Source organism: Tauraco erythrolophus, chromosome 6 (assembly GCF_009769465.1).
Source record: "Tauraco erythrolophus isolate bTauEry1 chromosome 6, bTauEry1.pri, whole genome shotgun sequence".
Classification (NCBI taxonomy): Eukaryota; Metazoa; Chordata; class Aves; order Musophagiformes; family Musophagidae; genus Tauraco; species Tauraco erythrolophus.
In genome coordinates, this window is record NC_141470.1 from 53,886,871 (window position 1) to 53,902,551 (window position 15,681).

The 15,681-nt window shown below is 45.3% G+C and overlaps 1 protein-coding gene across 8 annotated transcripts in view; it reads right to left on the reverse strand.

Moving 5' to 3' along the window:
• FOXN3 (forkhead box N3) overlaps window positions 1-15,681 on the reverse strand; it is a 230,669-nt gene that overhangs the window by 110,237 nt on the left and 104,751 nt on the right. For all 8 annotated transcript variants that reach the window (XM_086613090.1, XM_086613088.1, XM_086613083.1 and 5 more), the window contains exon 3: window positions 10,601-10,737. In XM_086613090.1, the coding sequence (XP_086469216.1) occupies window positions 10,601-10,737 (137 nt within the window). The remainder of the gene's footprint in view (window positions 1-10,600; window positions 10,738-15,681) is intronic.

Consider the following 15,681-nt stretch of genomic DNA (forward strand, 5'->3'; position numbering starts at 1 on the left):
TAAGAATCCAAGACTGTGGTAAAGCCCACACTGGGGCAATCCATGGGGAAGGATTGTTTCCTGTGGACTGGACTCACGCTGGAGAAGTTTGTGGATTTTTCCTCGTGAGTAGGGGATCCACTGGAGCAGGGGAAAAGGGTATAAGGACTCCTCCTCCTTTAAGAAAGAAGCAGCAGTAACAGCACGGAATGAACTGACCTGCACTCCCCAGTCCCTGCCCCCTGCGCCGCTGGAGGGAGGAGGTAGAGCTGGGAGGAAAAGGAAAGGGGAGGGGGGGGGAGGGGAGGGGAAGGAAGGTGTCGGTTTTAAGATCTGGCTTTGTTTCTTTTTACCCTCTCACGTAACCGGTTTTCCCTTTGTCCTTTTAAGTAACCATCAATAAACTGTTTTGCTTTTAAGAAAGCCCAGTCTGTTTTGCCCAGGACCATGGTTGGTGGGTGCTCCCTCTGTTCTTGTCTCGACCCTCAGTCCCTTTATTATATTTTTTATTATATTTTTCTCCTCTCCATTTTACTGGAGAAGTGTCGTGGTTTTAGGCTGATCCAGCAACTAAAACTCACACAGTCTCTCCTTCTCCAGTAAAGTAGAGAGGAGAGAAAAAAAAACAAACAAAGGGACTGAGGGTTGAGACAAGAACAGAGGGAGCACCCACCAACCATGGTCCTGGGCAAAACAGACAGGGCTTTCTCAAAGCAAAACAGTTTATTAATGATTACTTAGAAGGACAAAGGGAAACAAAAACCGATTACTCGAGAGGACAGAAAGAAACAGAACCAGATCTTAAAACCGACACCTTCCCCCCTCCCTTCCTTTTCCTCTCGGCTCTACCTCCTCCCCCCAGCAGCACAGGGGGCAGGGACTGGCGGAGTACAGGTCAGTTCATTCTGTGCTGTTACTGCTGCTTCTTTCTTAAAGGAGAAGGAGTCCTTACACCCTTTTCGCCTGCTCCAATGGATCCCCTACCCACGAGGAAAAATCCACAAACTTCTCCAGCGTGAGTCCAGCCCACTGGAAACAATCCTTCCCCACAGATTGCCCCAGTGTGGGCTTTACCACAGTCTCGGGTACTTAGGGACCTGCAGCCACTCGCTCCGGCGTGGGTCGTCACGCAGACTCCAGATGCCGCTCTGCCTTGTCGTGCGTCCCAACACGACCATCCTCAGGCTCAGGCATCTTCTCCCCACGGGCTGCGAGTGGGTCTCTGCTCCACCGAGGCCGTCCTGGTTGCAGGGGGGCCGCCTGCTATCTCACCATCAGCCGCAGGGGAAACTCGGCTCCGGCACACCTCCTCCCGCTCCATCCTCACTTACCTGCTGTCGATGCAGCTGTTTCTCTCAGATCTCAGTCCTCTCCAGGTGAACTCAGCCCAGTGGGCACCCCGGGAGTGGGGTGCCCCCGAGTTCCCCAGCTGGCTCCGCCGCCGCCATCCTCCGTGGGCGGTGCCGGCCCGACGCAGGCAGCTGCCCAGCCGGGAGCCAGGGAGCAGGGGCAGTGCCCTCCTCCCTTCTCTGCTCGATCCTGGGCGAAGCATCTTTTCCGGTCCCTTTGTCCTGACTTAAATAGGGCAATTCGCAGAGGCGCCCTATTGGCTCAACCCCGAGGGGTATGGCAGTCTGATCTGGTGGCCAGAACTAAGCCTAACCCGGTTCCAAAACCGGGGAGGTCACAGGGACCAAAACCCCTCTCCTGCCACCAGAACCCCCACCCCTCCACATCAAACCATGACAAGAAGGAGAGACTGTGTGAGTAAATTTTAGTTGTTGGATCAGCCTAAAACCACGACAGCTTCTCACTTGCCATGTTCATCTCCCAGGACACTTCTCTATGGAAAACCAGGGGTGTTTTATGGTACAGTTGTTACCTTCTGTTATGACCTGAGGAGAAGCCGGGTCACTTGCAGCCAGTTCCTCCAGCTCTTGGACCCAAGTGAACTGTCTCAACATGGTGAGAGGCTGCCAAGCAAGTCTGCTTGGCATCTTTCCTTAGCCAAGGCCATTGAATCCATGGGCAGAAATGACATTCTCAGAGGGACATTACATACAGAACAAATTGGGTACACAAATATTCTACGTTCCACATAATCTCCAACAGCTCCCTCACACTTTACACATATTTTCTATTCCCCAATATACATCCAAATGTTAGGTAAAAGCATGAAAGGTTTATGCAGGTTTTTGTTTAAGACAGAGCTGCAATTCTTGGAAACAGTCAATCCACCTTACTTTTAGTCTAAGCAAACATTAAACAAATAATGAATAGTTAAACTGCAGAATGCCTTACAATCACAAGAGTAACTATTACAGAAAAGCCACCCTTTCCCTACTGTTTGAAAGATTCTGAAATTATCATCACTTTTCTTTATTCATAGAAAGTTTATTACTATTAACACGACATTCGAAACTGTTCTAAGAATGTCAGTCTTACAACAGAACTGCAAATAAGGTGACTTTCCCTGTAAATCCTTCTTACAAAAGGAACCAAAGGAAAGAAGTCCAACAACTAATAGAGAAGTGAAGAAAATCTAAAAGAAAATAAAAAGTACTAAAAATAAATCTAAAAATTTAACTTGAGTTCTAGAAAACAAAAAATCTTTTCTGAATCCAACAGCAATAAGATGTGAGACAACATGATACTATTTCTTGTTTCCCAAGCTTCATGAGTCTCTTTTTTCAAACACAGAAATCAGATGAATTCCACCCCGGTAACACTGTGTGATTTAACAAACGTGATGTTCATGGCGGCAACTGATCATCACACAAACATTTGTTCCCAAATCCTAATTTTCAACTGCCAAAGTTTCAGTGAACTGTTACTGAATTGCATTACACAGGCTTCCCCATCCACGCAACTGCTGCAGCTGTAATAGCACCGCAATGGCTTTATGGTGCGAGATGGACTGAACAGTGCCAAGTGACCAAGGGAGAGGTGTGCCCCATGCTCTCTGCTGTACCATACGGCCCATGCACTGCACAATGCATACCCTAACTGCACAAGAACACACTCTGGGACAGCGAAGCAGAGAGATGGGGAGTTGCAGACCATCTCAGAAGCACAGCACCCACGTGCTTCCAAGTTTCTGCGGTCAACAATTCATAGCTCTACCAATTAGGCTACTCTAACAACAGGGAAATACCCAGGGCCAGAGAGGGATTTACAAACAAACAAAATTTTCAAAACACATCCCTAGACTTTACTTTTCCCATGAACTGAAGGGGAAATATCCATGGTGCCATTGCAAGCTATCTTTGGAAAAAGGCTATATTTATCTACAGAAGGCACAGAGGAGGGGGTGGGGGGAGCCTAAAAAGTCAAGCAACTGGAAAGACTGTTCAACAAATGGGACTATGAATGATAACAAAATTAAGCAAGGAGCCCGTGTTTGTCCAGCATCTAGAGACACATGACAGGTTAAGGATGCTGCTTTACAGTTCTTTACCAAAGCCTGCAAACAGCAGCCAAAACAACAGCTTAGCCAAATCCTTATGTTTAGAAAATGGGTAACAAGATGTTTGTACTATTTTGGAGGTATGGATGAGAAAGAATTGAAAACATCTAAGCTGAGAAGGCTCAGAAGCATTTATCTAATTTTGAGCAGAATGAAGACGTGATGAGAGAGTTATTTGTATTTCCACCAGTCAATCCCTGCTGAGTACAAGGGTGCTGCAGAAAGGATGCGTGAAACTGCTGTGTGAAGGCAGGCAGACTCAGACTTTCTGCTCTTCTTTTTCTATCCAGGATCTGCTACCACCTTTCCCAATTTATCTCCCTCTCTGCCACCTCACTCATACTAGTGCAAGAAAACTGCCTTCAAAAGGTAAGAGTTGATCTGTTTTGTTTTCTGAAACTATGCTCCATGGGATACTTCTCATATCACAGAAGTCTACTGGCTAGAGAGCTGATAAGAGTACAGTAGAAAACAAGTCCTGGATTGGCAAATCCTCAAATATTTATACACTGATAGAATTACAAACATCCACTCAAGCAGAAGTCCTTTTTTCTTTGCTATTCCTACCTGGCATCAAGCAGAACTGATGTTCTCTAACTTGCCAGAAAACAGAAATAAAGCAGCATAATCCCAAAGTGTAGGTGCTGTTCAAATCAAGACGTGTTAAGGTGTCAGAGGGCACAATTTGGAAGAACTTGTGCTCTCTGTGATCTCTGAACTACAAAAACAGTGAAACAAAATTCCCCAAAGACTCCGATTTAACACCACATCAAGAGAAGAAAATTTATTCTGACTCTACCCAGGAAGTAAAATGCTTAGATCAATCTTGATAAAGGGGTTGTAACATCCACAGAAATTAATACTAGCCTGCTCCATGGTCAGGTTCATTTTCTACCAAAAGCAAAAACAATAATACAGAATTAAATCTGTGTTTCTAGACTGCAAAAGACAACCAATTCATTTATTTTTTAAGTTCCTTCTTGCACAGGGACACCCTGCAGTGTCTTTCAGTGCTTCAAAGTTTTCAGTGAAGGGGAAAAGGTTGTTTCACTAGATTCAACAAGCGGTCACAGAAGACCATTTCTGATCTCAACTTATAAAGTGTATGGATAAAAAGAGTGCTTATACGTTGTCCAAAATGATAACCTACAACATACTGACTTTGATGTAGGTTTAGCGTCAATAAACAACTGCGAAAGGGTGAAGCTTGTGACAGTAAAGCCAAAACCCACAAATATTTGAAGGAGTTGTTCCAGTAACAGTAGTTTCCTAAGCAGCCGACCTACAACATGCTGTCCTCAGCAGGGAACACTTCTCGGTTTCGCATCCATGTAACAGCTTCGAAGTTCCCCATCCTGAGCGGGCTCTATGCAAGCTGCACACCAACTGCGTGGCAGTGACTGCTCGAGGAGTTTTTGCTGCAGCAGTGCATGGGAGGATGGGGGGAGCATGGGGGGCAGTGAGGACCCCGGACAAGCATCGCCTGGGGAGCTCCCACGGCGTGGCCACCCCTCACCCTCCTCACTGCACGGTGGGAGGACTTGTGCTGGTGGTATGGAAACAGAAAGCTAGGATTAAGAGTGGTAAGAGTGTGTGTTTTCAGTCTCAAAACAGGCAAACGCAATTTATTTTAGTTCAAATCCCAACACGAGCATGCCCAGGCCGCCTCTCTTGCCATTTCCCAGAGGGCTTGGAGCGATGGCAGGTGCTGGCTGCTAAACATTGTTTTCCTAAAATCCAAGTTTCACAAATTTTTAATCACATCTCTACTAATAAATTTCAAGTTAGGCAAGGGTTCATAATCATGAAGTCTCCTTTTCTTAATCTCTACCTCGAAATAAAGAATAAGGAAAAATATTTTTATCAGAAACAGGTATCAAAAGACAAGACACTGGAGAAGTGATGAACATTTAAGGAGCTCATGGCATTTTTAGGGAAGCCAGCAGTAGCAGAAGGAAATAGTGGTAAGAGACACTAAATTCAATAAACAGAAGCCACCTCAAAGTTTTCAAAACTCAGTCTAGTAAAGTCTCATAAAACATCTGGTCACTGAGGTACCTGCAGCCCTCTGTGATCCATTGGCCTACACCAGTACCATACACTTCAACAAGGGATGGGAAAAGGAAAGTCAGATCGTGAAGCCGCGCATATTCACATGAAATGCTGTTCTGGAAAGCGACTCTACACAAGGAGAAGCAGCAGTTTTCTGCTGACTTCTTGCAGGGCCTGGTCCCTCCAGCTGCGAGGCTGCAGCACAAGCCGCAGCCTGGCCACGCAGCGGGCTGTCCGGAAACACCGGCTCTGCCAACTGCCGGGCACCACGTACACCCACTGCGCACCCGCTCGCCTCTCCAGCGACCGACATGGCGCTGCGGTTGAGTTTTTGCTACACGTTTTCCTGTCTGCGAGGCTCAAGCCCTCCCTACAGAGGGCAGCCCGGCCGAAATGCAGCAATGCCCACCAGGAAAGGCAGAGTATTGTTCTGATTGAAGTGCTTTGAAGTGTCCATGTTCAAAGCCAAGCACAAATCTAGTTCAGGACTAACTGGCATCTCAGCCCTTCTTAAGGCAGAACATACCGGCTGAGCTCACTCAAGGAGCTGTTTGAATGGGAAGGAGCAAACCAACAAGGAACCCGACGGAGCCTTTACAAACAGGCAGGCTGGGGCAAGAAAGAAATCACTCTTCAGTTTCCAGCTCAGGCACGTTTGCCATTTTATCAGTTATATGGCAGCTTAGAACAGATGTGTCAACGTTTGCCACTGGTTTAACAAACTACAACTAGCAAAACACACTGGAAAAATGAAAAGCAGAGGAAAAATGCTCCACAGGTCTATGAAGGGATATAGCCAACACTTCTGCAAGGTCACACAAATCTTCAAAAATTTCTTATGCATCTGTGAAACTAATAATTTCTATTATTTTGCATGACATTTCCTAGTAGTATTTCTCTTTCTAGTGCTGAAACAATTAAGATCTAGCCCAACGTAACACATTCAGAGGAAAGAAAAATACATTTCAAGATCTCCTCAAAGCACTACCAGAAGAGAAAATTCCACTTACAGTTCAGGTAGAGTCAGAAAACTGGAAATAAAACACATAAATGAAGTATCAGGGCATTGACTTACGTAGTCATTTAACATAACATTGGGTATATAAATATATTTCAAGGTTGCTATTGCCAACACAATTGTAAATATTTTAAAAGAAACACATTAGACTAAAGCACCAATTTTTCCACATCGAGAAGAGTTTTCTTCTTTCTAACACTGTATCAGTGTTAGTTCACCCTTAAAATTCATCATAAATGACATAATGTATGCTTTAATTAGAAGAACTACATAAATTTTTTTTTTTTTTTTGGTTTGGCATGAGTTTGGGGTTTTTAAGAACACACATCCAATCCAATTAAAATTAAATCATTTGCATTGCTATAGTATTCTTCTTCTTAAAGCTTACAGATAATCTTCCTCATCCCGAATTGCAGGTTGCATAAGCTCCTTCTTACGTACAAACAGTGCAAGGATGCTTTTTCCCCAAAAATGATGGTCTTCTGTACGTGGAGCCCAGCATAATCCAAACTGTCTGCTTTGAGTCATATGTCTAATCTCAAACAATACTAGTATAACACTGACTCAGTCATCCAAATGTGTGAGTTCACATCATAAAATTCCTTCATAAAAGGTCCTCCCTGTTATGTTTATGCAGGATGCTCTAGTAAAGTTGTAAAGCTGAATTATCTGATGTAATTAACTCTGCTCAGAAAAGAAGAATTTGGCTGTTCAGTGATCATCTTGCTTGGGATATTTTTATAATACATTCCTCCACTCTGTGCTCAATTCACCCCTAAGCTGCTTACGCAGATACCAAATAGAACACGTGATTCATTTGTGTATCCTTATTCTTTTAAAACAGCTGATGAAGACAAGCAATAGGTCAATTTACCCCTGTGGAATCTCACCAAATCATCCTTATAACCTTTGTAATTCCTCCGATTAATCCCGTTCCTAGATGCCAGAGTAATATTGGCAAATTATCTGGTTCCAGACATATTTCATTAATATCGGGTGACATTGTTTCTCTTAGTTGTGGGCTTCAGTTATGTAAGACAGAGAGGTAGCAAAACCTCTGCCACCCAAGGATTTTTTCCTAGACATAGTATCTTCACTATCAGAAAAATTTCCCTTGGAATTTGTTACTATGACGATGTATTGCTCTGGAGATCCGATGATGGCGGAGTGAATTTACATTTTCTACCCAGTACCGAAGTCTTTGTACACATGAGAAAGCAGTCACATACATACAGGATTACTGTTTTTCCAAACACACAGGGAACGTTCAGCTCCTTGTGAATATATCAGAAATATATTAGAAAAAAATTATTTCGCCATGTAACTGCCAATGCACATTTAAATTAATTTAACAGTCACTGATGGCCTAGACCAGCCTCATGATGATGTTTTGCCAGTCATTAGTAGATGAATAAATAAATATTTTAGAAGACCATGGGAAGATTAAGTTTTATTTGACAGCTGAACTGCTGAAAGATATCCAGCTAAAAATAACTGCAAAACTACAATTTCTTCATACAAAACCCAACCTCCTTTCAGCCTCTATTTGCAAGGAATTTGCTTCCGTAGCCACGCAAGCTCTTTGTTTTATGATGCACTCATTACAAGGAAGACTTGAAAGCACTTGGCAGCACAAGCAGTGTAGCAGCAGCTCTGACATCCCACGGTTTCCAAGGAGAGGAAGTTTCCCTTTCAGTTTTAGGACTCACTTGCGGGTGTTTCAGTAGCACCCTCCCTCTCCCTCGCTCAAAAGACAGCTTTGACATTTGCCCAGCTACATCTGGGCACCGGCGAAAGCAGGCACTCTTTCAAAACGCCTTCCTTCTTAAATCCCGTGCTGGCACATTTCAGCGCACCTCTCCCTTCCCATACATGACAACCGGCTACCAGGTTCTGGCTGCCCACCCCATTAGAAGAGGGCAGCACAAGTTTTGCCCAAGGTTTGCGGCTCTGCAGGCGTCTTTTGCTGCAGGCTGCAAGGATGGGAGAGCAGCGGGCACAAGGCTGTGCAGGATGCAGGGCAGCCACCCTGGAGCAGGCTCCATGACACCCCGCACCCAGCCAGGGTGTCTCTACGGGCTCACTCCTGCAAGGACCGCTTGTGCCAGCGCTGCTGCATCGCTTCCTTCATCCTAACCTGGCAAAGCTGCCTGTGAGATCCTGCAGGCAACATCTGCCAGCAAACTGCACAGTTGTTCTGGCAAACCTGACCCATTAAAGTCAACAGTCACTTCAAGCATAAAAAAAATGGGAGATCCTCCTGCTTTCAACTGCATGTGTTTGCTGGATTTTTTTGCTTGCGGGGATTAGAAGGGATCAAAATCCCTCCATTTCTATGTTAGATGTGCATTACACTTTTACTTGACTCGAGAAATCTCTGAATAAATCTGTACGAGTATAATTAAAATACTCTTAAAAAGACAACAGAAATGACAAAGGGAGGCTCCGGAAACACAAATTACCATTATAACGCCATTATTCAACTAATTTTCTGTCCTGCAAAGCACAGTAGTGGTGGGATCGCTGGGAGCAGGGGAAAAGCAAAAGTGAAAAAATCCCTTCTAAAGGTGGTGCTACGGAAAATATTTTTCTAGAGCTCCACATGACACGCCGGAGTGACCTGCACTGCAGCTGCCCCGCTGCTTCGGGACGGCCCGAGCTCCCGCCACCCCCGGTGAGCCGCTGCCGGCTGACCCCACGTCACGCGTTCGTTGCAAAACGGGAAAAATAAAAACCACCAACCAAGCCCAAAGCCCAGCGCCCGCAATTCTCCCGATCTCCGCGGGACACAAAACCCGGCACAGGATCCCGGTTTTCAAAAAAAGTTTGGGAGCGGCTGCCGTCGCTGCGCAGGATTACCCGTTACCACGGCAACGGCGCGTGGCCGAGCCCCGACGGCCCGTCCTTTCGCCCGGCAGCGCCGCCCAGCCCCGGGATGCGACGGCACCTGCCCGGCCCGCGCGTTGCCAGGGAGACGCCCGCGTTGCTATGGCGATCATCACGCTCATCGGGCGGCAAGGGCGGGCGGCGGCGGCCTCTCCCGCGCCAGCCCCGCGTCCCCGCCCCCGTCCCCATCCTCACCCCCCGGCCCTTCCCGCCGCAGCCCTCTCCGCCACGCCTCAGCACTAACGCTGACACGGCTCCGGGAAACAAACAAGCAAGCAAACAAAAATAAACCAAAAAACCTGCCCCCAAGCCCCCCGAGAGCCATCACAGTCACTTCTTATCCCAGTGACGGCGCTGACCCTGTTATGCCAGGGATAAAGACACCTTCCTGATTTTGTGGGGTGCGGTACAGCACTGGCCGTGACCGGCATTTCTGACCCACGTTTGGAAAAAGGAAAGAAAATACTTTCTGTATTAGCAGTGAGCAGAAAGCAGTTGTGTCAAAACCCGGTGTCTGCTTCCACACTAGGCGGATGGCAGTCACAGGTTCTCTCTCTTCCTTCACTAACATTCGTCATAAGCAACAGCCAGATCAAAACAGAACGTAAATCAAATGAAAACAAACTCACCCCACGCCCATTTCACTGAAGCAAGGCGGAAAACCAGCTCTGGCTCTCCCCCGCGCCCCTCTGGGATGCCCTCGAGGGCAGCCCTCGCGCAGGCAGCACGTAACTACAACAAAGGCTGCCCGAGTCACCGGCGCGCAGGGCTCGCGTGGAGACCTCATGGTTGCACGAGCAACACGGGCCCCACAGCACACCTGGGGGGAAAAAACGAGCCCTTTTCCTCCGAGCGAGTGTTCTGCGCTTTCACCTACTGCAAAGGGGTAAGTGGACATTTCAGAGCTCTCCACTTGCTTATACGCACTTTAATTTCAGGCATCGTTTTGCCAAAAGGCTCGGCAGCTCACGCAGGGGCAGGACTGCTCGGGGGACTCGCTGCCGGCACGCAGCGGGACGGGCAGGTTCGGCGTCCCAGACGCTTGGTGAGCAAGGCCAGGCTGCTGCCGGCGCTCCCGGGCTTGCTTTGCTAGCACATTTCCAAACTGCATAGCTTAGTTACATTTAACGTCTTACCCAAGATTCACACGCAACACTGGATGAAAACATTTAGAGTTGTAAAATGCATCTAGTTCTTACCTTTGATATGCCTGAGGAGATGTGGGAGGTGTATTGAACACATGCGAATATGGGTGATAGGGTGTCTTTTTCAAAGCCTGAATAAGATTTTGTCTATATTCTGGGTCTATACACCACAAGGACCCCTTTCCAATACTCTGCAAAGAAAAAAGAATTAAAAAAAAAATCAAATATTTGATCTAATGGCATAGCCTCATTTATTTAGCAGTATTTGTCAGGAAAAGCAGTGGGTTTGGGTTTTTTGTCTGACAGGAGTGAACACAGTTTGCTTGTCAGAGATGAGTGCTCCATGGATAACATATTGCAACTGTATGATTTAAATCACACTTCTGGGGGCAAAAAAGTAAGAATGAATGGTTGGTTGCTTCCCCCCACCCCCCCTCTCTTGTTACTAGTTAAGATGATTTAGTAATACCTGGCAATTTCCCCGTCATCCTGTATTGGGAAAATAAGAAGCTACAGTTGCTGTCAAGTGGAAACTTCGAAGAAACATAGATTATTTTTGAAAGTGATTTTCTTTTCCTTTTGCTGTTATACTGACAAGAAACAGTGCTAAACAGGAGTGGTTTAAACACCCTAGCAACTGTTTTAAAAATAAAAGGACTTAATCGTTCAACTACGTGACATCAGTGTCATTATATTATAAGAGGAAATTAATCATCTTTTCTCCCCTAAGGAGAAAAAAAATACCCCAAACTCCCAAAACAAACAAACAAACAAAAACCAAAACCAAAAAAGCTCAGAGTATAATCAGAGTTTAAACTATTTAAGGGTGTTGTGAAATTGTGATCGGTTGAAACAACAGTTACTGTAATTACCCTTTCCGGACACACACAGCAACTCAAGCAGTCAATCTGTAATGGGAAGACTACACTAAAATTCAGTATTTATTCTGCGGTTACAAGCGGTGCAATTTCAGTCCTTGTCTCAATCCTGTCAGGGGTCAGGGTGCAGATACCTTGAATTGTTCTGTGCGAGTTCTCAAACAAACAGAAAAACAACTTCCCCTCGACTCCTCTACACAAGCATACAAAATCATAGCTCAGGAGCAGACCAAGGCTGCTCAAGCATACATAAAAAACCCCACCAATCCTAATTACTGACTCCACTGGCAAGCTTTCAAGGCATTACGATAAGACTTTTGGTAAATGCTGACGTCTTCTGAACAGGCAGGGGAGGCTGCGCTACCACCTCTAGCCACTTTTCAACTCAGGGCCAGCCCTTTTCTCAACTCCAACTTCTACCAGCAGAGCAAGGCTCTCGATTTCACATGTCAAAGAACACACACACACACACACAAGATCACACCAAAAGTGAGATATTATTTTCTAAAGCCACAGAAGACCAAAGAACAGAACCTTGTTTCCTTTCAAAAACTTGTCATCTTTGTGGACCCCTACCAACACCTAAGTGCTCCTCTGCCTCACAGATGGCTTTAGGATACATAGTGCAATGTGGAAGTGTATACAGACCTCCTTCTGAACTTACAGACAGCAAATCTGCACTGAATTCTCCCTCAAAAAATAGAAAAAAATAAAAAGAAAAATATTCCCCAATGTCTCTGGTTGGCTGTGTGGGAGCATCTATCAAGTTCAGAGCACCACATGAGACTTGGCTTGAAAGAAGAGGAGAAGGGTCGGCACAACATGAAGGAGCCCTGACCACTTTCTTTCAGAAGCAAGTACATCTGCTGGAGGGGATGAAGAATGAACTGTCTTCTGCATGCTGCTCTGGAGGAACTGGGAACATGGGGTCAAGCCTCATCAGGACAGCTGGGTTCAAGCCCATCTCTCTCCTCGCTTCCCAAGCGCATGCTACCAGAAGGCCACTGAACACTCTAAGGGGAGACATCCTCCAGCTCTCAAGGTGAGCGGGCCTCCTGCATGGCCAAAACGCTCGATTCAAGGGGCCAGAGAGAGCAAGGAAGGCTCTTGGGCTTTATCTCAGTGAAGCACTACACCAGATGACAGAAAGATCCACTGCTGGTGTCAGCGGTGGAAGCTGTGCCCCACAGATCTCAAACCAGTTTGCAAAAAAGAGGTCGTTCTGTTTAGCCCTCTTAAATATGGGACAATGTGCCAGAGACTTCACATGATAAGCCTAGTAAGTGACTTTTTAGGCAAAGAACAGAGTCAAAAATAGAATCCAAACCTCTCAAATTCCACTTCCATGCTCCATCCAAGAGCCAGAGCAAAAAGAACATAAAATTTCCTTTTAAGCAAGCAGCATGCAAAACTGGGAACATTTTTCAGGAGAAAACCTTTGCTGGATTCCTTACTTCTTACAGCATGGGAGAAGCTTAAAAAAAAGCTATACTTAAATACCATCTACCTTATTTGTACTTGCTGGAACACAACATATTGTTTCCAAACTTCTCTGTTTTTTCATTTACTTCCAAGACAGACTTTTCATTTACCTGGAAGAGATTAGTCCCCAAAAAACATCGGAGTTAGTTCAAGTTGAGGGCCATACAAGATGAAGTCACTACTGAAGAGTAAATTCAAAACCTTTCATTATTGTTAAGCTAAATTTGTTTGGCTTGCCCATAATCTTGCAAAAGCCAAAAATAATCTTACTGAAAACCAGAAACTCACACAAAAAGTATTGAGAAGAATTATACTCCTTGTTAAAAGAAACACTGGGAAGGCAGATTTGCTGTACTTTCACTGTGACTGAGATGACTTATAATTTAGCAGCAAAAACAAATGCAATTTCAGACAAAGCTCTCCAATGCAAAGTTCCTTTTTTAAGATTGTTATTTTTGTTTTTCCACAATTACACAAGAGAGCAGAAATAAAAAGAAAACTGAAGTGTCATCTGGTTAAGAATCCTTCTTGACTGTCAGAGGTGTGAAGAGGTTCGTTAACTGTCTGTTTAGATGTGTCATTAGTCTTCCCATATACAGAGCAATCACAGGAAAGGAAATCGTTGGAACTCAGACCCATCGGTTAGTGATTAATTTCCATCTTATGACACTTGGCATGCTGCTTCACTACCTCCTCCAAGCCAAAAGTCAATAGTGGCTCCAATCAAAAAACAGCAAGGAAGGGAGAAAAAAAAAAAATCCCTGGATTACATTTGTCTCCCAGGCAACAAGTGACCAAGGAGTAGATAACAGCCCTCTGAGCATCTCAGCACTGGAGTGCTTTCAGACACATCACCTCCTCCCAGGGCCACGCGCAGCCGCCTCCCTCCTGCCCATCACAGATTACTGCTTCTGCATTCGTATTTAAGGTTATTAAAAACAAGGGGAGTGTTACTACAAGTCCCCTTCACCTTGTCCAAGAGTAGACCACAGCTGCAGGTAAGCTAGTTCAGAGGTACTACTGGGGAGAGAAAGCAACAAGCAGAAGCTACCCTGTAAAAGCTTATGACCAAATACTTTTTCTTTAAAAAAAGTTCCGATAATCTTTTCTATTGAGAAATTGTTACACCTTTTTCTGGCACTTAATATATATGTAGATTGTATCAGGGTATTGTGTACTAAATCTAAACTTCATTTGCTCTTTCTCATATCTCAAATACATAAATATACAAATCTGATTCCTCCCCAACAATCAAAACCAGTGCATTGCTATGAAAAGGTACATGATACACTCAGTGTCCAATTGTTTTTTCTTCCAATGGACTGCATATAGAAGTTTTTAAATCCCACCTTACACAACCTATTAGGATCTTAATAAAAATGTTTGGTCACCTTTTAATAGAATTGAAAAAAGTTTGAAATTTAAAAAAAAAAAAAGAATTAAAATGCTGCTTGTCAGCTCTTTCAGTTGTTACAGTTGGAGACAACAGCATTATCCACTATTAAAACTCCTCAGTATAAACATTTTGCTTCCATATACCTCACAACCAACTGCCTGGCCTTACATATCACCTATCATCTGCCAAAGCTCAACAAAAAAAAAAAAAAAAAGTACGTTGAGCCCTTTCCAAGACCAATGGCTGAGAAAAAACACATACCCTGTCTATATAAAAATTCCAGCAAATGTTTATTTGAGGAATTTTGTTCCCTGGTTATTTTAGCAGAGACTTGAAATGTGTTAGGAACGCAGCTTTTTTCCAGGGTTGTTCTTTTCATTGTCATAAAAACAGTCTGCCCAAAATAAAGCTTTGGGAAGAGAGCAGATACAGGAATTACAAAACACGTGGGCTCGGAGGGATGCTGGCGACTTCAAATCGTACCTTCTGAAGCTCCGGCTACACGTTCGCTTTGAATCCACACAGGACTGCGCTAAAACCAGGGAGAAGCAGCTCCAGGCACTCACATCTCTTGCACCACCAAGAGGGTATCCAAGGGAACAGACCCCTAAGGGAACTCCCCCAAAAGGGATGTAGTGGATGGAGGGGTAGGAGCTGCCATTGCTGCTTCCCTGGTTCTCACGTGTGCCCGGCCCTGCTTCCACAAGCCCATTTCAGTTATTTTCCTCCAAGAAAACTACTTCGATGGCATAATTTTATGCCATTTAAACTCATGAAGCTGGCTCACATGAAGGGTCTGATGGGCATCCAGCACTGCTGCAAAGCAGGAGATAGATGTGGGGAGCTGGGGTGGGGGGAGGGAAGAGGAGCTCTCCCCTTGTGCAGCAGAAACCGCGGTGACACCCTGATGCGTCTCTTGGAACAGCACACTGAGCAAAGAAAACCAGGACTCTGCCTGGACACAAAGCAGCTCAGAATAGGAATGGGAAAACCAGTGTGACAGGAGAGCAGAGATATGTGGGAGAGCTAGGGTGAGCAGCCAGCGAGGCTGCCAGGTATGGTGCTGAGGGAAGGACCAGGAGAGCTGCACAGCTGAGAAGAGACACCAAGATGCTGAGCAGGGACATGTTGGGGCTGGGGGAAGCCAGGTCGGCTGAGAGAAGAGGAACCGAAACAAGAGACCCAAGAGCACGTTAGTGACCGCACAGCTCTGCACAGGCATCCAGGCTACACCAGCAAGCTCAGAATTACTAAACTGAACTCCTTGAGGTAAGGACCTTGCTACTTTGAACAAGCAAAGAAAACCAAAACCAAGCCAACAACTCCCCACTGAGTAGATCTGTCCTCCTCCTTCTCCACTACCACCAAACCAGGAGTCA